We start from the raw sequence: 24775 nt of genomic DNA, 5'->3' as shown, positions 1-24775 counted from the left end.
TCTATCTATTTTTCTACCATGAGGATCTCAAGTCTTCAGAGAGATAAAAAGTAACTCCTAATAGAAGGAATTGAGAATCTGGATCTAAACAACAAAAAGAACAAAGCTTCGTTAATAAATTCACTGCTGTTTACTGGAGCCTCAGGTAGTCAAATCAAGGACAAAGTAAATCCTCATAAACTTCAAGCTGTTAATTGCCTTTAGGTTTATAGCCACCCCCTCTTCCCCAACTCAGCCAGCATACTTTATTGAGATTAGAACAATGATTAAGGACCTTGCCCTAAGGTGATTCTCTGCTTGGCTGTCTTAAAAGGAATATTTAATCAAAATTTACAACTGCAATTAGGAAAGAATGATGAACAAAAATGCAGTTCGCCACCTCAGAGGCTTCTTTAGGGGAGGTGTAAGAAGATTGGTGAACCTACCCTTTCTGCTACAAATCTCACAGACTGCACACTGGTTCCATATAAGTTGTCGTTGTACTGGCCGGCTTCGATAAACTTGTGCTCTTGGATATCTTTTTCCATTTGTTCTCTGGAAATGACAAAGTGATAGTCTCTGCCGTCCACTTCGTAGTCACGTTTTGGCCTCGTAGTATCTTTATAAAGCAAATAATGGAATTAAGATGCATTTATGCTCATACATTCTTCCTTCCTTTGCACCTGTTTTTCCCCCACCCTCAATATAAACCAAAAAAAAACAAGCTCGTTGCCATCGAGTCGATTCCAACTCATAGCGACCCTATAGGACAGAGTAGAACGGCCCCATAGGGTTTCCAAGGAGCGTCTGGTAGATTTGAACTGCCGACCTTTTAGTTAGCAGCCGTAGTTCTTAATTACTATGCCATCAGGGTTTCCACCCTCAATATAGATATTTAAAAATATGTAATATGAGGGAGCTCTGGTCTGACTGTGACATAGTAATGGGTACCAGTCTTACCTCTCCCTATAAACAGCTACAAAACTAGACAAAATATATAGAATAACTGTTTTCAGGTAGGCAGTGCTGGGCTGTGATCCTTGAGAAAAGAGACACACACTGATAGAGCTCTACATTCACCTCTCCTCTCTGACTAGGGGCCATTTTCAAAAGTAGATTCTGCAAGTTACACAGTATTAGGGAACAACGGAGTTCTGATCAGCCAGAATTGGGCTTTTGGTTGAGATCCTAGAAAGGTCACATTTTAGGAGTAGGGTTTCTCTAGACCCACCGTAACAAAGGAAAAAAAAACAGTTACAACCACAGCTAGCATATCTGTCAGTAAATTATTTCCTGCTAGAACAAAAACTCAATATTCTGTAAGGGAAATTAATAAAATCCAGACCCTCAAGAACATAGCACACAATGAAAGACTATGGAACAAGCAAAAAAACAGAGAAATGTGACCCATAACCAAGAGGAAAAATAGACATAGCTACTATGAATTCATAGCTACTATGAATGTGGAAACCCTGGTGGTGTAGTGGTTAAGTGCTATGGCTGCTAACCAAAGGATCTGCAGTTCAAATCCACCAGGCGCTCCTTGGAAACTCAATGGGGCAGTCCTACTCTGTTCTGTAGGGTCGCTATGAGTCGGAATCGACTCGACGGCACTAGGTGTAGGTAAGTACTATGAATGTATTCAAGGATTTAAAAATATGTAAAACGAGATCATCACTGTTAAGGTAGGGCTAAAAGTCACCAATTCTAACCATTCCACATAAACTTCCTGGTGAAAACAATGTAAAATAAAAATATTAAAGCATTCCCCATCTTTGACTCAGCTATTCTCTTTCTAGGAACCTAACATAAAAATTGATTAAAAAAAAAATTCAGATGACATTCTATCCTTAAAGATGTTTATTATATTAATTTAATTTATATATTATAAATGAAAATATTTATAAAATACAATTAAAAATATGTCATAATTACAGTGTATAATACCGAAAACCCAGAATGTCCATAAATGAAAGTTAATTATGGTATAAGATTAAAATATTTAAAGTTTTGAATAATGTTGATCAAAAAACAAAGAATAAAAAATTATATACATTTAATATTATATATATATAAAAAAAACTACTTTTTTAGTTTTTTTTATATATATATATATACGGCCAATTACATGGAAAAAAATGCACGCACAGAACGACAGAGTAGAATGGAAATCTACCAAAACATTAACAGTGATGTTATCTCTTTACTCTGTAATTTTGGATATTTTTAATTTTCTTGTTTAACTTTCTTTTTAGCATTTTGCAAGTTTTGTACAATAAGCATGTATTGATCATCATAAAATAGTGCTCTTAATTTAAAAAAGAGAAAAGAGTATGCAAGGGAAAATGGAAAGGGTACTTAGCAACCATCTGCTCTCTCTCACTCAGAGGTGGAGGAATAAACTGGTAGGTGCTACACATGACCTAGGTTTTGATGTGCTTGTTCTATCTAAAGACCTTCCCAGGAGCTGTTCTACAAAAGCGGGTGTGCTTCCCAGAGCCCTCGCTGGGAACTATATCCTGAGATACAGCATCCTAGCTCCCTTTTGTTCACGTCCTGTGTACATGTAACTCCTGATGTTCTGAAGTATTCCAGGTGGTACTTGCGATACTAAAATGTGAGTGACATTTGAAAGCATAAAGCTTAAAAAATGTATAGCATGAGAAACAAATTTGTTGGGATCATATTTAAGCGCTCAATTAGCTAATAAATTTAAATTTCCTAGAGGGCTTTTGTACATAGAGTTGCTATGAGTCGGAGCCAACTTGACAGCACCCAACAACAATAAGTAGTAGTAATGAATTAATAGTAATAACATCTTATGTTTTTATAATTCCTTTTTTTTTTTTTTTAGTTCAAAATATTCTCCATGGTCTATTGGGGTTTTCCGAATTTCTTTGTATCACGGGATTAGAAGAAACTCTAAAGTTCATTTGGTACAACTGCTCATCTGCTGTTTGAAATGCGAAGGCCTTCATGCATTTTTGAGTGACATAGTGGGGGTGAAGATGGGGTGGGGGTCGCGGAAGTACAGTGGAGGAAAGGAGGTAGGGCAGATAAAACCTTACAGGCCACCCCAGGGATACCAGGAAACCAGACGATTGTCTCTAATGACCAAAAGGGCAGATTAAAGTTGGTAATGGTTTAGAGAGCAGATTAAAGTTTTATAAACCTTCTTGTCTTCATCATCCCAACACCTGGGGCTGTTAAAACATATGGGAAAGGCTACTTGGTTTTGGATTGACACATGTTCCTCAATCATCCTGAAATGATTTTAATATACGGCTTTGTTTCTGATCTCTTTCATTCTATGGAAGAAGCTGCTTCAGCAGCCTTTCAGTTAATCCATCAGAACATGCCGATGCCCGTCATCAAGCCTGTGCTGTTTTAAATGCCGTGGGGGTTGCAAAGGAAGAGGATCCACCCATTCCTGCCCTCTAGGGATCACAGTCAGGTCGGAGACAACATCACGCGCTCACTAAACAGAACAACACGTGGCAGCATAGATGAAAAGTGTTGGGCAGAGAAAATTAAATAAGGAGCTCAGATAATAGGTAACAACTGTATTTGAGTCACTGGAGAGACAGCAAGAGGAACAGCATTACATTTCATCCTCACAGAAAGGAGTTAGGTTTTTGTTTTTTTCTTTCTCTGGAGGAAAGAGAAAGAATACCTACGAGGCACACAGGAGCCAAATTTGTCAGGGAATTCGGATATCAAGTCGTCATTGATCCGATCCTTCATGGGACCCAGGATAATCACAGGCCGGGTGTAGTTTACTGCAGAGAGGAAAAGGAAGATCCAGGTGAGGAGAAAGACTTGGAAACAACTGAAAAACTGTCCTGCAAGGGTGATTCTTAAGGTGAACTGCTGAGGGCATTACTTCATTGGATAAATTATCAATACAGCCTGGCATAGGGCAATTAATGTTTAACTCTCGGTATGTCTGGTTGTGTCTACTTTCTTGAAATTACTCACATGGATAAGTGACTGCAGTGTCTGTGACCACAAAGAAGCATCTGGAGGGGTTTTGCTTACTCTTGGGTTATGCCCACACAATGTCAAAACAACTACTGAAATTAGGTAACTGAGTGGGAGAAAAAGAATTCAAACTAGCTGTTTGGCCATTGTTTAGACAATGACTTTAAAAGTAATTATTACTTTTATTATTATTAGTTGTAGCAGTAAATAGCAATGATTGTAAGGATGATGCAGGACCAGGTAGTGTTTTGTTCTGTTGTACATAGAGTCGCTATGAGTCAGAACCTACTTGACAGCACCCAACAACAATAAGTAGTAGTAATGAATTAGTAGTAATGACATCTTAAGTTTTTATAATTCCTTCTTTTTTTTTTTAGCTCAAAATATTCTCCATGGTCTATTGGGGTTTTCTGAATTTCTTTGTATCATGGAATTAGAAGAAACTCTAAAGTTCATTTGGTACAACTACTCATCTGATGCTTGAATTCCTTCTGCAATACCCTTTCAATAGTTATTAGCCTGTCTATAAACACCTCTCTGTAAAGGGAAAGGAATGCAGGCTCCTGGTACATGGTCTGCTCCAGATTCCTTCTAAATACTGAGCTGACATCAGTCTCCTAGGGGCTTTCATCCGTTGGTCCTGTGGCCAGGGCTCTCTAGGTGATTTTGATGGGCTCTTTCCCATTAAGGAGCACTCATCTGGAGGGATGCTCCATCTTCTTGGGAGTTGTCATCGCCCACTTTCAGCAGGGAAGTTGTTTGTTTGGTGATAGGACCACCAAAAGGAGAGAGCAGGATCTGGCCTGGGGACAACTGAGTATTAAGTAGGGTTTATTTCTGTTAGTCCTTCACTCTTTCCATCTTCCAATGGTGTCACCTGTTATGATCTGGAAATCAGAAATCAGAACATGCTGGGAAACTTACTTTCCTGCCTTGTGACCGGCTCGTAGGAGAGAATAAGGTCTTCTTGCCCTCCTGAGAAGAGAAGAAGGAAAAATTACAGTGGACTACCAGTCATATACTATAGCTACAATCTCTGTTCTGATACAAGGAAGCAGACACGGTTCAGGGTTAATTTTCCTTGCTCTCTCTTCTTGAACCATTCCAAAAATCCCTTCGTCCTCATAAAACTCTTCAGCAGTATTTCAGAAGTCAGGTTGTCTTTCTGGTCACATCACATAGTCATAACTCTGTGTACTGACTGGCAGCCAGCTATCTGCCATTCAGCAGGGCAATGACCTGTGAGACTACTCTGTCTGACATTGGAATATTGAGTAGAATGGCTTCTACAGCACACATTACTACCTAAAATGAAACCGTTTAGTTCAAGGAAAGGGTCCATCCAGTAGTTTGCTGTACATACTCAGAATTTCTGTACCTTTTATTTCATCTTCTATTTTATTTCCCAAAGAAGCACATTGTTCGAAAGCAAGTGTCTGCTAGTTTCATTTATGATACAAAAACTTCATCAGCATGCAGTACAGGACTGCTAAGGACTTTAATGTTATTTCATCAGGAAAATTCTGTGGGTCAGTTCAATAGAATCAAAATTTGAGGAGTGTCCTAAGTCATTGGTTATAATTACTGCTAACGCGTGCCTGAAAATTTGGAAGAGAGCTAAGAAAGACAATGTAGGAAAAGTGTCAGCTCCTCCAGCGTGAGCCTCAAGTCAACAAATAACCATGGAAAGTAAACTGGCTTTAACCCGTTGCCTTCAATTCTGTTCTGACCTATAGGACAGAGTAGAACTGCTCCATTGGATTTCCAAGGCTGTAAATGTTTATGACAGTGTCCTGGTGGCACAGTGGTTAGGAGCTTGGCTGGTAACCAAAAGGTTGGCAGTTAAAGCCACCAGCTGCTCCTGGGAAATCCTATGGGGCAGTTCTACTATGTCCTATGAGTCAGAATCAGCTCAACAGCACACAACAAATCTTTACGGAAGCCTACTACCACACTTTGTCCAGTGGAGTGGCTGGTGGGTTCAAACCACTGACCTCTTGATTAGCAGCTGAGTGCTTAACCACTGTGCCACCAGGGCTTCTCAGGTTGGCTTTAGGCAACTATTTTTTTAATCATCTATTTTACCCAATTGATGAACTGGCCATGGGATCAGCCCTTTCAGCTGCAAACCTAGAAGGATTTGCTCTTTGTATTAGCTTCTGGTTGACTATCCTTTGGTGGGGAACTAGCTAAGGGCTGTTAAAAATAACTTTCTATCCGTTGATCTATACAGAAGGCATGTAACGTGAATCATGAGGTAGTTTCTCCCGAACTCAAAGGGCAGTTAATCTCATTGGTTTATATCCTCACTATCCTTGAAACACATTCACAGCCCATCAATGCCAAGTATGCCTCTTTCAACAGTCATGGCACCAGGTGGAGGTGTGAACTTTATAGTTGGTTTTAATAATGACAACTGATTTTGGAAAGTTAAGCAATATGTAGCTAAAGCTGTGGAGTACAGATGACTTCCCTGGAGGCTGGGTAGCTGCGGTGGGGAGTGGGGTCTTAGTTTCTCAAGTGTGAGAAATGGCCTCAGGTCTAAGTCACATCTTACCTCACCCTCAAGCAGGGCTAGCTCTCAGAATGGCACTTCCATGCCAAGCTGCTTCCCAAAGGCACAGAGGGTGGGCCATGAGACACCTCTTCAGTGGCATCTACCCTATGGCTGTCCTAGAAATGCTCAGGGGACATTCCCACATTTGGACATGGGGTTGGGATGTAAGGAGGAGTCACAATTTTTTGTACTCAGGAAGGAAATCATTTTCTTTTAATAAACTAAATCACTGAAATTTACAAAGTTCAGGTCCCACCTCTCCACCCCCCACCCCCAAATGACAGTGATTGATTGCCAAGCCCCAGTTATCCACAAAAACCTGAGACATGTAGAGATCATAGGGATTCAGAAGTATACAAATTGTTGGGGAATGAGTATAGTTTTAGGCACAGAAGCATGGCAGAATAACATTATGATGCTGAACTGTAACTTTATAGGGAAATCTTCCGAGTATGATTAATAAGTTAGAGGGAATCCTTACCACAGGATAACAAAGGTTTTAAATATCCGGTGATGTTTAAGATCCCCACTATACTAGGAGCTCCATAAAGGCAAGGACTGAGTTTCTTTTATCACTCTGTCCCCAGTACCTAGCCAATGCTTAACGTAAAGTTGTCAGTGAATTCTCATTCTGATTTCCGTAGTGGGAAACAGCCTGAGCAAGAAGCCAAACTTAGGTTCTAGTTTGTGCCTTTGTGAATACGGTCATTTCACTTTGGGAAGTGTGCTTTTCTCTAGACAAATGTAACATGTCATACTCCCGTAGGTGTCTCTTTCCAGTGGCCTTGCAAATCATTCTGATGGGACATTCTATAGGCAAACCTTATATGTTTGATGTCAGTGTATATAATTTGTAATTCAGAAAACCAGGGCAAAGCAGCATAGCATTAATTTTTGTTAGAGAATTTTATAGTTTGTTTATCCATTGCTTTCTTGGTTATTTTCTAACTTGAAAAGGTAACAGTTCTTGTTCTGAGCAGTAGAACTGGTAGGTAGCAGTTACAGCACCCCTGTGTCCAGGCCCGTCTCCAATCCTGAAGAGCTTACAACAGTCAGGTACTATGTAACACCCAGGAAGCCTGCTGGGACGCTATAGAGATTGGGATTAATAATAGCTGTGAATTCAACAACTTAAGCTGATTTTCACTTTCATGTTCATGAATAAAAAGCCCTATCAAGTAATGAGAAGGAGACAATGAAGGGGAGAAAAAAGAGTCACAGCAATTCATATCTGCATGGCATTCTATTTTTCACAGCTACATCTTTTGAAAGGAGTCCTGGTGATGCAGTGGTTAAGTGCTTGGTTGCTAACGGAGAGGTTGGCAGTTTGAACCCACCAGCTGCTCGGTGGGAGAAAGATGTGGTATTTGGCTTCCATAAAGATTTACAGCCTTGGAAATCCCATGGGGCAGTTCTGCTCTGTCCTACAGTTTCACTAGGAGTTGAAATCAACTTGACAGCAGTGGGTTAGTGTTGGCCGGATATCTTTTGCGGTAGGTATCCTGATAATCCCCATTTTCCAGACGAAGAAGCTGAGGCTCTGAGCTGTTAATGAGGCCTATCCATTTACTCAGCTAGTAAGCAACGGAGTCAGGATTTAAAACCGTATATTCTTGACTCTTTGTCAAATATACTACAGTCTCAAAAGGGCGAGAGGTATATAGAATTCTCTGTAGGGGTTAGAAGGTAGCAGTAGAGCATATAAAGGAACAAGAATGGGTGGTAGATATAGGAGCTGAACCTGGGTCAGAGTCACTGATAGGCCATAAGGTGCTCCATCTGTAAACACCAACTCTTTTTGTAAATGCTGCTGTGTCATCTCCATAAAGTAGTCATCCTTCGTAGTTTTTCTATTTTTTGCTCAGGAGGTGTTGGGACTTAGAAATAACAGCTGATGGAAAAGGTACAAACTATTTATTGGTCTTGTTTTGGCAAGTGCATGGCTGCAAGTGGGAGAGCAACGCAGTGCTGTGTGTGGACTTCTGTGTCTGTCAGAGACTTAGCAGAGGACTTTGTAGCATTTCCATGAAAACACTGTGTGTTTAATCTGGAAGCAAGTCAATAAGATCCTAACATGTCTAAATGATAGAGAAAAGCAAATTGTTGTTTTTTAGGAATTCTTGGAAGCTAGAAGAGAGGCGGGAAGTGAAGGCCAGCGGCAGTACATCTAATATTCTAAATTTAGTGCTTACTGCCTGCATATGATGATTAGTAAGAATAAACTCGGTTTTGGGAGACACAGAATGTTAGTGCTAAGAAAGCGTTTGGGGATCATGTGGTTCGTAGATGGCAAATATGTAGCACATGTTGTACACGCCCTTGATAGGCATCACAAATTGATCATTGTCTTCATTACTGATGAGCTGCAACTTGGCCTCAGAATACTTTTCAGCACAGCTCTTTAGGCAGCTATGACCAATCGGTCAGAATTGGAGTATTGATTGAAATCCATTGGCCATCTTTGTTCTAGCCCAAGCTACTCATTTTACAGAGGAGGGAACTGAAGGTCAAAAAGGTTGAGTGATTTCTTCAAGGTCACATTGTGAATTAGTGGTTCAGTGTCTTCATAGGATGCTTGGAAGATATATTGATAAATATATGTACAGCACTTAGAATCAAGCTTAGTGCATAAGTAATACTATACAAATGTTGCTTGTATTAATTTGACCGGTAGTATTTTTATGGGATGGTTGAAATATACTAGGTAGAAAGTCAAGAGGCTCGGATTACAAACTACAGTAAGAGTCAATAATGTATGGGATTCATAATTAAAAGGCCTCGGTTTGACTTTCAGTGCCACTACTTAGTAGAGAGCTAAGTATCGCCTTGGAGCTTCAGGTTCTTCATCTAAAAAATAGGACTATTAATAAAAGATCTATCTCATAGTTTTGTCGCAGAAATCAAATGAGATAAAAGATGTAATGAAAGACTGCTTTATAAAGGCTAAAGAACTATTCTCAAGAGCAATACTTGAGCAGAGTGGAGAATATGGGCACCATTTGACTGATTCTATTTGAGAAGTTTTGGGCTCCCTTATCTCAACACCTCAATTTCATTTTGGTCATTTCTTCAAAGCCTTGTTTTAAAAATCTTACTTAACTGATGAACATCAGTGGGTTAGATGAATACTCACCAGGTCCCTCACACCCATAATGGCTTGAAAAGCTTTACTGAGTTTTAGGAAGGCAGATCTTTAGCTGTGGTAGAGATTTTCGTGGTCCCCGTTATACCTTGAGTTTTGTTGCCTCCTGATACAAGGGCAATTGAAAGGTATGATACAGAGAACCAAGAACGCAAGTTTGTGCTTAATTACTTTGTTCACAGACAGAAATCTGGACTTAGCCCATAATTAAGATAATTTTGAGGTAGTATTTTGCATAGACAATGCACTGTAATTAACATCATTTTCACTGGTGCTCAAAATAGTTGAACTTTGAAAAAAAATAATTCTGTAATGCTTGAGAATGTGTAGCAAAGATATGAGCTACTTATCCTAAATTGAGGTTTGGGTATATATGTGTTATGTCTGTGTATCTCGGGAAAGGTATGAGGCTTTCGAGCAAGGCTGCTACAATGTGCAACTCCAAGATGCAGTGTGAATACTGTCCCATGGAGTTATGAAACACAGGGGCCTGGGCCTTCCTAACTACTGAGACTTTGTAGCCATTTTATTCCCAGAGTGGACATGGAATGGTTCTCAGAGTAAAAAAATAACACCTGGACATCAGTTAGCAGAGGGCTTTTTTTGTAGTTGTTTATATAGCTATTCACAAGACCTAAAAGTTAGTCAGAATTACAGCAAAAGCCAGGAATGCAGAAAAATGCAGGCTATTTTGATTTCAAAGGTGGCACTTTCTGGAAAGCATGTCTGTCCAAGCTTCTGTGACTTTTGTGTTACTGCCCTTTCTGGAAAGGTCTTTCCTTAGCTTGTCTAGCTGGCAAGTGCCTCATCTTTCCAAAATTCAGCTCAAAGCCACTTCCTCTCTGACACTGTCTGAAGCCCCCACTATTCTGGGGCAGACATCTATCCTAGCATCTGCCACACTTTTGTGTACGTTTTTATTTAGCGATCTCTCTCTGTCTCTCTTCTACTATATGTACACTGAATTCCAGAGTTCAGTGATCTTCATATTGGGCCCCATGGTGCCTATGAAGAATACGTGGGATATAGTACATATTGAATAAAAAAAAATGAATATTCCTCACATTTCCAACCTGGTGAAAGAAATAACATTTTTTTTTTTCCTCTTCTGAGCAGCGATAAATGTTCCTCTTACTTTTTGTTCATTTGTTAAAAAAGCAATCCGAGTGGCTGGCCTCTGCAACTCAGAGGAGACCCAAACCCATATAGATCATTAGATTCCTCACTTGCCCTAGAAATATCATAGACTCCAGTTCCAAATCATCTCTCTCATCATAGATAATTTAAGCCTCTTGCAGGTGTTTCCTTTATTCAGTCAATAAACATTTATGTGCAACTACTAAGTGGGAGTGAAAAGAATAATTTGTCATATTATAGCATCACTATGAAACATTTGTCAAGTATCTGAAAGCCTTGGCCTAGTAACTTAAATAATCCTGGGAAGAACCTTCCCAGCTTTGAAACAGAGAAGAGTGGCTTCTAAAAAGGTGGGATTTCTAAGTGAAAAAATACTTCTTATATATGTACTTCCCACAAATAGGACAGAAAGAATAACGCATGATGTTTTCTTTCTCTATTCCTGTGCCTAATGGATGGAAACACAACACTTAAAAACTGAACATTAAAGACACTTGTGCTATGGATCTTCATAAAACCTAACAAAACAAGTCATATTTTTCCTCCTATTACATTGAGAGTAGTTGAGGTGTCAAGAAGATAAACATTGTTCACTCCTTCTTGGTTTGGATCCTTTGGATTAAAGCCAAATGAGAAGAAGGGAGAGACAATTTTTTTTCCCCCAACTTGGGATAATGAAAATCATCAGAATAGAAGAATGTAAAAATTTTAGGTGCCATATGTTGAGAGTAGGAACCCTTCGATTCCTTCTGCCAGTAAGACTTGTCATTGTGTTGGGGAAGAAAGTTAGGTGGTTCTAATATTATTTACTGTTATAAGTTGATCAGGGGTATCTAATTATAATTTTTTTTTTCCATTTCATTCTGTGGTTTCTATTACCTTTCTCCATCTTTTCTTTTTTGTGATTTTTTTCCTACTTGCCATCAATCTGATTCTTCAAAGCCTTTCTCAAAATCCTCAAAATTGCATTTGCCTTACTCCAAGAACACTATCTGGCTCTCTGTCTCAAAAAAAAAGGGCAGGGTTTGGTAAAGTACCATGCTGTTAAGGAAAAAAACCCAAAATTTTCTGGTTTTCAATTCATGCAATACTCGGGCAAAGACAATGCCCATTTCTGTCTTGGTAGTTGTAACATATATTGGGCCTGCAGTTTTCTGATATCCTTGGCAATTGCATCTTGGGTAATCCATTTCACTAAGAAATAGAAATTAATATTATATAAATCATAAGGATCCCAGTAATAATGTGTACCTGTTTTAGTCACCCAAAACCAGTAAGTAGGTGGTAAGAAACCATGAGAACTCATCAAAGGCATGTGCTTGGTATTTGGTGAATATTTTTATACACTAAGCAAATGGCTTGAGGTGACCAAACCAAGACCAAAGATAATTTTTAAATAGTTACCTACCTTTTCAGTTAAGCATTTTAATCCAAGATGATGTGTTCACTTTTTTTTTTTTTTTAAATGTGAGCTCCTTCAACATGAGAGGATGAAACTTTTCATCACTTCCCCATCGTCAGAAAATAAAGTTAGATACATCATCATATCTATCTTAAAATAATAGCCAGGACAAGAAGTGATACAAAAGGTTCACACTTGATTTAAAAGGAACACTGTAATTTATAAAGATTTCTTTTATAAACCGGAGCCAGGAACAGAAAGGAAAAGGCAAAATGAGAAGGAAAATAGAACCATGATGACTTTTCAACCCTCTGGCAGGGAGTTTAAATTATTTTGGTGGTGGGGGTGGGGGTGGGGGGCAGAATGTCAAAATCCACCGGGTTGAACTTTTCCCCTACCTGCTCTGAGAAAATTGAATCATTGGGCCACAGCCAAATGAAGTTGAAACTGTTTTTTAGCCAGACTGCTACTGCTTATACCAACCACATAAGGCTTCACTGATGGTCCTAGTGTCTTTTGTATCTTTCCACATCAAATGATTTCAGTTCAAGCCATTTGCTTTTGATAAAGATGATAAAGGGCAGCAATCGAAAAATAACAATGAAATGATCACCACAGGCAATGGGGCAATTGCAAAGAAAAGAATCACAAACCAAAGCAATAACTTACGGTAGCTACTCTCGCTATCGCTGGCGTTAGAAGAAACATGTTCTGCAAGAACAGCACAGCAAATTAAAGAGATACCAAGCATCGGAGAGCAGCCAGAACTTAAAGGAACACACTCATGCAGAGCTACTAGAAATGTGCGCAAAAGGCAAGTGAAAGGGCACGAAGGGGACTTCCTTAAGAAAATCCATAGGTAAGATAGAGAAGATGAAAACTTTATCTCTGTTTTAGAAGGACCTACTGGTTGACTGCTGTACCTTCTTTTTAGCAAATAAGGAAAATATCTTTAATTACAACAAAGAGGATGTCGACCTAAGACATTTTAGAAATACTTTGCCCCATTCGTTTAGCTCTGGTTTTCCAGGATCATGTAACAAAGGCCAGTGTGTTTTGACTAGATACTTCTTGGCTCTAAATTCAGGAGCTTCTGGTGTGTAGGCACTGTTTTCTTGCAGGTTTTTCTGTTTCTCTATTTTAGCCTTTAGACATTTTGCAGGAACATTGCATTTCAAATCATCAGTGATCCCTGAAACCCCTCAAATTTTATTTCTATTTAAATACTTCCTAAACTAATCTTCAGGATGAAAAGAGGATTGTTGAAAACCTTTCCTGCTTCAGTGAGAGTGGAAACTCTTGGAGGAAGAAATGAGTCACTGAAAACTCTTTTATGGATCAGTTCAGTATTTGTTTTTATTTTAAGGGCCTTGCTTGGGTAGCTATTGGGTTCTGGAGGAATGGAACACGCAGGAGAAAAATGGCCTGATATCAAGCATAGGTCCTGGTGCAAAGTATGTTTTTAATTCACTCATTCATGTGGTGCTATTCCAAAGTGGCTTTTCATAAAACACAGTTTAGTTAACACAATAGAACCTTAGAGGTTATGTGCCAGAGAAAAGAGTTTTTCTTTCCAACATCATTTCCTTTCATCTGTACAACTTATTAAATCATAGAAGATAAACTCATCAGCTTATCAAACTCTTTCTATATCAAGTTAATTATAGAACAGGTGACAATTTGATTTCTGAAGCTCATTAGCAGTAATGCCAGTTTTTCAAAAAAGCGACAACCGTTTTACATTTCTAGAAAGAGAAAAACATATAACATTATTCTCTGACTGTAAAAAAAAAAAAAAAAGTGCCTCAAAATGTATTTGATAGTATAGATCCTTGCCAATTGATCAACTGGTTTTACATGGTGAAACTGATGCAAACCAAAGCATGGGCTGAGTCTGTATGAGTCATTTCTCTTTGTGTCGGTGTCTACGACCAGAGCTGCATCACTGATTCAGGCAAACCTTTTATAAATGCCAAGGGGCGCTAGGGAAAGAAGTGGGATGGATCAGTGCAGATTTGTTTTCTGTTACTGAAAAGTCAAGCCAACAGAAGCGTATTTTCATGTGCAAAGGGAACATTATTATCTTCAGTATCTTGAATTGGGGATGACAGTTTTTTTTTTTTTTACTGTTTGTTTAAATAATTTAGAATGATGCTATACAATTTATGGAGAAATTTAGAAACACACAGTGCTTGATTTAACAACCAATCTTTTTTAGCTTCTAGGTATTGTGTAACAGAATTTTTCCCTTTGTAGGTAGAGAGAAATTTAAAATATGTTCCATCTAAAGTCTAATATATGGCTATGCATGAATTGGCAAGTAACTTTACCTAGCAAAATCTGTTCAGTTTTTAAAGAGTAAATAAACATTTGCACATTCTGGATTAAAAAGGACATCACTCATATTTTTTGACATTCCAATGGCAACTGCTTTTTAGTGATGTTCATTTATTAATAATACATTAAAAGTCTTCCTTTCCCCCCCAGACTGAAAATTTACAAACTCTCTCTGTGCTTGATGCTCTCCACATGATGTTTGAATCAGTGTTTGAACTGTAGCCACACTTTTAAGAAAAATTCCATGACATATTTCATATAAAAAGACTGAAAAGATAAAGTTTTCATCTTTAAGATCAGTAGTTATTCTGGATCTAATTTTGTTCTCTCTCTTATGTAAAAATATACGTTTAATTGAACAATTAGAAGGATGAAGATCATTACACAGCTCTTGCAAATAAAGTCCAGCTCAATGCTATTTTGTTTTACACAAATGAAATGAACTGCTTCTAAAAATATTGCCCATAGCTGTTAAATTAAAAAAAAAAAAATCAACCAACAAACCAGAAAAACCAATGAACATGTGATACAGCTGCAAAAGACACAAAGCTCTGTTCTTATTTCATTGGTGTCTACCCAATGGAGTTAGTATTAAAGGAAGAAAAAGTCATAGTATATTCATACATGGGAATATTATTTTGTAATTGCTTGATGCAATGAGACACAAACTAAAGGCATTAACACCTAGGGAATTTAAAGGGTTAATGTATTTTATTTTTTACTACATACTATAAAATAAAAACTTGGTTATGCAATGCAGCTAATAAATCATTGCTAGAGAAACATATTAATACATATCTAAAACTTTATTATACAAACGTTTCAAGCAGGATCACTGCAAGTTAGAAAAAAATCAATCAGAGTTAGATAACAAAGAATTCTTCATGGAAGATAAAATAACTTAATATTTACTTTCTGAGTATGCATGTTCCTTTTCACTATAAAATAGCTCCTTTACTGATAATAGCAAGTACAACCCAATTATGGAATTTGGCAAAGTCATTAAATATTTCCGTGTGAAAAGGCAGAAGAACATAAACATTTCTACTTTCCTGTCCTAGAACATTTAGCTCACCCTTTCTTTCAACATGGTTTCTTGCTCTCTGGCAGGTATTAGGCGGCAGAGCAAGCGATGCTACGGTTGGCATCAGGACCATGTTGGTCATAACACACGGTCAGAAAGGGAAGCTGTTAACTGCAACAGAAGTTAGAGTGCCTGACACACTTTGCTTTTAAATGCTGACATGCAGAACAAAACGATTGAAAATTACTTTGTAGGAGCATTCACAGCTAGGTAACAAATAAAACTCGTATCTTGTGCATGCTAGGATTGAAAGTTCCTCAAGAAAAGGAACAAAAGCCAAACTCAAAAGGAAAAGAAAAGAAAAGTTACAGTGACCATTCCTGGGAACTTACTCAGAGTCTTTGTTCCATAACCGTCGTCACCTAATCCGGGGATGTCCTGCATGGAAGTCCCCAGAGAGAGCAATGAGAGAGGAAGAACAGCCGCGGAAGAGGAAGGAAGAAGTCAGTGGAGTTGAAATGGATACTACCATGACAGACTGTGTTGCCTAAACAATCTGGATCCCACTCTTTCTCCTGTTGAAACAACTTTCACCTCAAATCCCCTGGGCTGAGACTCAAGAAGGAAATTTCTCTTCAGATTTGTAAAGCAACTCAAAAGGTTTAAACAGAGTGTAAAACAAAGATTCAGCAAACGCAATTTTTGTCCATTGTCAGTGTTGCCACAGAAAAAGACTACTTAGAACAATGGTTGATTCCAAATTTCAGGACACATTCTTAGATTTAGTATCTACCGATACAAATTCACTGCTCGGCAAGTATTTAATGTTGATGGGAGGGAAAAGAGCAGGCAAATATGCTAATAATCAATGTAGGTAATTTAATCACTCCCAATTAGATAGCATTCCAAAAAATATATGTGGCAATGGAATTCAAGATTTCTGCCCAGAAAATAATTTGTCTCAAGCCTTAGAGAGTTGTGTGATTGAAAAGGCAAACCAGACCAGTCCTGGTCACAGATAAATGCTGGTTGGAAACGAAGTCCCAGTTCCCACGAGTCCCTCTCCAATGCATTCTGCAAAGAAAAGCCACATCAAGGGAAGGATCCAGACTGCAGTCAAACACTGGTCACAGTAGTAAGACCTGACCTGCCTGCCTGCAGTGTTTGTTTGCCTAGGCGTGTGGAGTGGGAGAGCCTACGTCATGCGTGTTGCCCGTGAAGGATTTGTTCTCTTGTGTTGCATGTGACATTATCTTCGAGAATCTACTTACGTTCAGGATCACTGGTTTCCTGCTCACTCTGCTCCTTGTTCTTGTAGAATGGGAATTTTCGTGAAAAGATGAAGCTCTTTTTACGCTTGTCATTGAATGACTGTGAAGGAGAAAAGGCATGGGGCAAAAACAGGGGACGTCTAATTGTTGTCACACTCATGCTGACAAAACAACTAGTTTGTAAAAGCAGAGAGAGCTGTAGTGACGCAAGTGGATACTCTGAGGAGGTGCCAGAGGGTCCCAAACGGTCAGATTTTATTTTCAAGGAGTGTAAATTCTGAATGATGACACCTTAGATAAACTGTCTCCTAAATACAAGACTGGCGGTTTTAAGATAAATTGTGATGGAGGAAAAGGGTCTTAAATTGGAGGTAGAAGACCCAGAATCTCCATCCTGGCTCTACAACTTGCTAGCCCATGAATCTCTCTGAACCTCAGTATCTTCACCTATAAAATGAGGATAATGATAGCAGCTCTTAGATTATGAGTCTCACATAAGAAAATAAATGTAAAGTGCTATACAAATACCATCTTTATCATCATCATCAGGTAGAAAAGACCTTATCAGGGAAACTAGTTTTCTTCTCAGAGGCTAGATGCCTTTTTTAAATACCTAGAATTTGAGTTACTTCAGCCTGGATTTAATTAAAATTGCACAGAGAAGCATGTAGACCTATGATATATGACAGTTATAGAATCACACACAGGTATATGATAATTATAGTGTAATAACATTTTTATTCAAAGGAGATTTTAAAGGCAGTTTAGCCTCAAGCCCTCATTTTATAGACAGGGAGTCAGAGGCATAGAGATATTGAACCCCTTGCTAAAGTCACAGAGCTAGTTGGTGACAGCTGGGTGATAGCCAACCAAAATCAGTTGAGATTACTCCAAAGGAATATTAACTTGTTCACTCAGTGAGGGAGAAATGATGATCACTCATCTATATTATGACAAAAGGAAAATAACATAAGAACGGTCTTTAAAATATAAACCATTCCATTAATCTAAATTAGGCTAAATTTTAAGTTCGTGTGTGTGTGTGTACAACCTGTGTATAAAACCTTATCCATTCAAGTGAATATCATGTGCTTGCCCAGAAGACCCCTTAAGAAAACCCCATTTGCTCCACTGCTGCTGTTATTACACAAATGTTTTGTGGGGCTTACTTTGAGAAATATGTTCACAGTCATAAGCTATAGGCCATGCGAGTCTTATTAATCTCTTATTCATATATCATTTTAAAAATGTTTCACCAGCTTGATTATAAGATTACTTCACTGATTTGGTTCTGAAGATCTTTTAGCTGCTTAAGAAAATTAAAATCACTCTCCAAGAAACCAGATTTGCTATCACATGGGTATTAAGGTGAATGTGCCAAAGACTCTGAAGGGAGTTTGAAACGGGGTTATTCAGAACTGGTTTTAGCAATGGCACCTGCAGGAATAAACACAGAGCCAGCAGGGGTGACTACTTGGAAGGAAAGAGTAATTTCTTTGGGCCATGGTGGAAATCCATGCCTTTTCTTATGGATTTGAAGCTTGACACATGGTGTTAATGACTTATTTTCTTTGTGTACTCATGCACTCCTGTATTACATATCTATTTTGGTAATTGTGTTCATGTAGGAAACATTAAAGTACTAACATGTTGGTGCTGTCATTCAGCAATTCCTTGCTTTTGTAGAAACTAGGAACTTTCACCAAAGTCCGTGGAGCTTAAGGAAAAAAAAATTTATTAATTTCTGAAATTAGGGGCCAAATTTAGTACTGCATATGCAAGGACTGAAAAAAAAAAAAAAGCTCTTAGGGAAAAAAAAAGTATCACTTGAGAATTTATTATTTTGCTGACAGCCCCTATGTTCAACATAACCCGTTGCTGTCAGTTGATTCCGACTCATAGCAGCCCTATATAATGTTATCATAATTTGTAATTAAGGATTCATGTCCAAAGACAAGGCTGGAAACTCCCCCCAAATTTTTTCAGTTAAAAAATATTATGTCCTTAAAAGAACATTATTCTTGCATCACTCCAGTTTCATGCCACTTTTACATTTCAAGCATATTTTAAACTTCAGTAACTGAAAATAAAGGAAAAAGAAATCATGTAAGAATTAATGACACGTGATATTGCAAGGTATGTTAGACATTTAACTTCAACATTACGGATGACTTGTCATGCAAAAATAACACAAATTTTCATGCAAATACAAAACAGTGCCAAGAGGAGTAAAGCCTGGAGTTAAAATTGTAGACACAGATGGATAATGTGGAGGACTTTGGGGGCCCCAAATGAGGCTGCATGCAAACCACATCATTTAACTTGTCTCACGGGGTCAAAGGAAAATGAAAATGTGTTGTCTGTGATTAAGTCTTTTATCTTTTCAAAGCAAGAATGTAATGTGTTAACATTTCCCAAGTATGAAAATGTTGTGTATCATGAGTCATCTGATTGGGACATAATAATACTCAACACCACACTTTTTAAAAGAACAGAAGATACATTATAATACCTCAAAAATAAAATTATCTAACACATCAGTCTTATTACCAGAAGTCATTTTGTATTGGAAGAGAAGGCAATGAAATTGGTGTTAAACTTCCTGAGACTCATGGACACAAAACCAAATCACGACTTCAGTTTCTACTCACAGAACTAAAAGTCACACCTTTAAAGGGTCTTAAACATTTCAACTATCCCAAAATAAGAGGGTATATTTGGTTCATAATGCGGTAACACTTTTTTATTAGACATATATAATACCATTATATAAGCATCTTTCTGCTGTAATTTCATTTAGAAAAGCAAAATCTGTTACCCGAGTGTTAGGTGAGAATAATAAATTAGCACTTTTACTATTTATATAACACATGCTTCTAAAGCACAGGAAGGCTTGCTTATAGCTCTGTTCCTAATCATACTCGATCAACTCTATTCTTTTCTCTTTCTTTCTACATTAAAAAAAAAGTTTACAGTATCTTAAATCCCAATCCATTGCTTTCATGGCAGGAATCTTTACAGAACGGGAACTTCTTTTAATAATGAGAACTTCTTTTTAATACAGACTTCAAAAAACCAATCACATGTGGTAAGGGGTGAGTTGGCATGTCTAAGAATTCCATTTTTGGATTTGACTTGAATCTTTGATTTTATATGAATAAAAGCTTTAACAACACTGACTGCTTCTTACATGCCAGGTATGGTCCTAAAAGCTTCACATGTGCTAATGTTCATGCTAACTCCATGAGATTGGTGACATCATGATTCCCATATTGCCAATGAGGAAACTGAAGTTTACAAATTTTCTGTGACTTGCCCAGAGTCACACAGTTGGTGATCACTGGAGTGAGGATGTGAATTTGCAAATATCCTTGGTGGCAGATATCACTGATCTCATGGATAAGAGATGTGTCTGCAACCCAAGCTGCTTTAAGCTGTTATTTAATATTAAAAAAAAAAAATATTAGGCCCTCTTAAATGATACCACACTCTATCATCGTCTCTGTGAGCCCTCAAATGCTATCAGCTTCAATAGCATTTTTGTTGGTTATCTTGTTACTTTTTTTTTTTTGCTGTCCGTTCATATTTTTAGGGCTCTTTTCTATTTTTATTGCTGTTATTATAATGTAAAAAAAGAATTTCAGTAGGATAGTCTATGGGTGGCAATTAAAAGACAATTTTGCATAACAGGCAATTTGTAGAGGCATAAAGATTAGTGGTTGCTCAGCGATAGGGACAAGATGTTGGGGGTAAGGAGAACGATGGCTAATGAGAACAGTTTCTTCCAGGGGAGACAAAAATGTTCTAAAATTAGATTATGGTAAAGGTTGCATAATTTTGTGAACATGCCAAAAAAGCATTGAATTGTACACTTTAAGTGGGTAAACTACATACTGTATGACTTACATACATCTCAATATAGTAGTTTTTTTTTTTTTTTTTTTTTAAAGGGAACTGTTTCCCAGCCTATAAACCATGGGATGAGGGGAAACAACTACAGCATATTTACAATTTTATTTGGTGTAAACATTTTTATCTTTAATTGAATGAGAGGAAACCACTCTTACTAACCCTTGCAATTTATTCAGATACACGTCTTCCATTTACCCAGTTCTGTTGTGTCTCTGTTAAATGAATACCTTTCATGTTGTGACAGACATCAGAACACCCAAACATTTCCAACTTGTTGGTCAAATGGCATGAAATTGCCCAGCCTGACCTCGAGATGTAATGACATTGGTGAACTGGCTTAAGATAAAATACGTGCTTCATGAAGAAAGAAAGGAAACAAAACAAAACCTTAGATCCCCCTCTCTCCAACTAAAAGCCCATGTTCATAAAGAAAGACAGGAAACTTTACTCCAACTAAAAACCCATGTTCATAAAGACAGGAAGCTTTAAAACCAGGGGCATGTTTTAATTTTTCTTCTTATCTTCCTGTTTCTAATTTTTCGAATTTCAAATGTTTCATTTTTCTAAAATGTCACCTTGGTGATACTCTGTGCACAATTTAGATTTAAATTTACACCGAGCTCAGATATACCTTTTTTTTGTGGTTTCCTTATCTTTTATAGGCACTTTTTCCCTCTTAATTCTTACCTATCTCCCCTCTTCTAAAAGTAAGTATGTTCCCTTTGGGAAGTTATTACTATAAATTTGAGTCTCCCCTTTGTATTATACATGTCTTGTTTTTACACACAAAGAATTTTAAAATGAGAGGTTAAAGAACAAGTAATGAGACAAAGGGGGTGTTAAGGGAAAGACAACAGTTGGTTTGAGATATATCTGTTCCCCAGAAATGCATCCACATGAATGTATGTACTCACATATGTGTCTATGGTGGTTAGGTGCCATCGAGTTGATTTTGACTCACAGTGACCCGATGTGACAAAGTAGAACTGTCCCATAAGGGCTTTCTAGGCTGTAATCTTTACAGGAGCAGATTGCCAGGTATTTTTCCAGCAGAGCTGCTGGGTAGGTTCGAAGCACCAACCTTTCGTTTAGCAGCTCAGTGCTTAACAGCTGTGTGCCACCAAAAGGCTCCTCATGTGTTAACATTGCCTAATTCAGAATGAGTTCTTCTGCAATTCTAATGAATTCATGGATCTAGGTATTGAGCATCAATAGCTGCTAACATTACAAAAAAGAGAGAGATGTTATATACCTCCTGTTGGGAGAGGATATGTCCATTCCCAGAAATGCTTGTATATGAATGTATGTACTCATGTATGTGTCTATCGTTGTTGTTAGGTGCCATAACAGAACAAAACAATGAACTTGAATCTAATCAAGCCTGTAGATCCAACTACTAGTTTATAGGAAATAGAAGCCAGGGGAACATGATACATTATGCAACCAGATATGGGAACCTTTTCAGGACAAGTGACCAGGTTTCTTCAATACACAAGTCGTAAGAAAACAAAAGAAATAGAGGTGGGTCTTATAGTTCAGAATAGACTTTATTTGGATACTGATTCAAACAAATAAGTTGCAAAACAAAACAACAGCATCCCATCTCATTCAGAATAAAACCCCAAATCTATAATATGGCCTAGAAGTCTCTACATAATCTAGCTTCTGGCTATCACTCTGATCTGATCTACTATCCGTCTCTTCTTTTTCACTATAATCCTGCCTCCCTGGTCTTGTTGCTTTTCCTGAAGCACCGAACACAATGCTGAATTGCTTCAGGGACTTTGCTCTTGCTATTCCTTCTGCTTGTAATGTTCTTCCCTTACAAGGCTTGAGTCCTGACTTCATTCAGAGTTCCCTTCCTTTTCAGAGGCTTTTTTTGATCAATGTATCTAAAATAGCATTCCCCTAACACTCTTTTCCCTTTATACTTTTGTTTTTCTTTTTAATACCACCATCTGACATAAATGTACTTGTTTACTGCCTGTTTTCCCCTGTGGGAATGCAAACTCCTTAAAGTAAGGACTCTTTCTGCTTTCATTCTGTAGTGTTTCCCTGGTACTTACAACAGTGCTTGGCACAGAGTAGGTGCTTAATAAATATTTGTTGAATTAATAAATGTTCCAAATCCCTTAGTGTTTATCCATTTTCTAGCACATACCACTCTCTGTTTTTATTTTTTACCTGGCTGGCGTAGTGGTTAAGTGCTACAGCTACTAACCAAAAGGTCTGCAGTTTGAATCCTCCAGGCGCTCCTTGGAAACTGTACAGGGCAGTTCTACTCTGTCCTATAGGGTCGCTATGAGTCGGAATCGACTCCACGGCAGTGGGTTTGGTTTTATTTATTTATTTTTTTGTCTCCCACTGAACTGCATAGACCATGAGCTTCTTGAGGATGGAGCTTTTTTGTTATGTTTCTTACCGTGGTAAATATGTATGTAACAAAACAGTCGCCAGTTCAACATTCTTTACACGTATAACTTACTGACATTAATTGTATTTATCATGTTGTATAGCCATTACCATTATCCTTTTCTAACTTTTTCCACCACCCTTAATAGAAGCTCAGTGTCTCCTAAGCAGTGGGTCCTTTTTCCCCCTTCCTTTCCATCTGTTCCTCACAACTACTAATAACCTTAGGTCCATATACACTTGCTTGTTCTAGATATTTCGCATAAGTGGAATCATACAATATTTGTCCTTTTATGACCAACTTATTTCACTCGGCATGATGTTTTCAAAGTCCATCCACGCTGTAACATATATCAGGACTTCATTTCTCTTTATGGCTGAGTAATATTCTATTTTATGTATGTACTACATTTTGTTCATCCATTCATTTGTTGATGAATATTTAGGTTGTTTCCCTCTTTTGGCTATTGCGAATAGTGCTACAGCGAACACCGGTATACGTCTATCTGTTTGTGTTCCTGCTTTCAATTCTTTTGAGTGTATACCTAGGAGTGGAATTGATGGATCATATAGTAACTCTATGTTTAACTTTTGAGGAAGTGGCAGATTGTTTGCCGCAGTGGCTTACCATTTTATAATCCCAGTAGCAATGATTGAGGGTTCCTGTTGCTCTACAGCCTTACCAGCACCTGTGGGTTCCCTTTTTTTAAATCATGGCCATCGTAGTGGATGTGGTGATATCTCATTTTGATTTGTATTTCTCTAAAGACTACTGACACTGCGAGCATCTTTTTATATGTTTGCTGGCCATTTGTATATCTTCTCTGGTAAAATGTCTGTGTCCTTTGCCCATTTTTTGATTGTTAGGTGCTGTTGAGTTGATTTCAACTCATAGTGACCCCATGTGACAGAGCAGAACTGCTCTATAGGGTTTTCTAGGCTGTAATCCTTACAGAAGCAGATCACATCTATGTCTCACAAAGTTGCTCCGTGGGTTTGAACCACCAACTTTTCAGTTAGCAGCAGAGTGCTTAACTGTTGTGCCACAGGGCTCCTATTTTTTAATTAGGTTGTCTTCTTATTGTTGATTTGTAGGCATTCTTTGTTTTCAGGATACTAAATCCTATCAGGTATGTGGAGCCCTGGTGGCCAAGTAGTTAAGAATTCAGGCTGCTAACCAAAAGGCTGGCAGTTTGAATCCACCAGCTGCTCCTTGGAAACCCTGTGGGGCTGTTCTACTCTGTCCTATCGGGTCACTATGAGTTGGAATTGGTTCAACGGCACACAACAACATCAGATATATAGTTCCTCCAAATTTTCTCCCAATCTGTAGCCTGTCTTCTTACTTTGTTGAACAAAAGTATTTGATTTCTGTGAGGTCTCCTTTATCTATTTTGTCCGTTGCTGCTCGTGCTTTCAGTGTCATATCTAAGACTCCATTGTGGAAAAAGTAGGTCCCTAACCATTACCTGTATATTTTGTTCTAAGGGTTTTATGGTTTTAGTTCTTACATTTTAGGTCTTTGATCCATTTTGAGTTAGTTTTCAAATATGGTGTGAGGTATTTTTTTGCATGTAGAAATCCACCTCAAGAATCCTGGACTATCACTCTCCCCTTAGCC

The 24775-nt window shown here is 38.0% G+C and overlaps 1 protein-coding gene across 19 annotated transcripts in view; it reads right to left on the bottom strand.

Annotated features, from left to right (window-relative positions):
• Nucleotides 1–24775, bottom strand: part of DLG2 (discs large MAGUK scaffold protein 2) — a 2175949-nt gene that overhangs the window by 25124 nt on the left and 2126050 nt on the right. For 14 of the 19 annotated variants that reach the window (XM_049891082.1, XM_049891084.1, XM_049891085.1 and 11 more), the window contains 4 exons: nucleotides 16831–16930; nucleotides 4885–4935; nucleotides 3657–3758; nucleotides 426–598 (listed from right to left, as the gene is read on the bottom strand). In XM_049891082.1, the coding sequence (XP_049747039.1) occupies nucleotides 426–598; nucleotides 3657–3758; nucleotides 4885–4935; nucleotides 16831–16930 (426 nt within the window). Of the gene's footprint in view, nucleotides 1–425; nucleotides 599–3656; nucleotides 3759–4884; nucleotides 4936–15951; nucleotides 15998–16830; nucleotides 16931–24775 lie in introns of all 19 variants that reach the window. The other 5 variants (XM_049891086.1, XM_049891088.1, XM_049891095.1 and 2 more) reach the window with 1 other exon arrangement.

Source organism: Elephas maximus, chromosome 7, assembly GCF_024166365.1.
Source record: "Elephas maximus indicus isolate mEleMax1 chromosome 7, mEleMax1 primary haplotype, whole genome shotgun sequence".
NCBI classification, from domain to species: Eukaryota; Metazoa; Chordata; class Mammalia; order Proboscidea; family Elephantidae; genus Elephas; species Elephas maximus.
The sequence above is the reverse complement of the archived record's forward strand: the minus strand, read 5'-3'. Positions and strand labels throughout refer to the sequence as shown.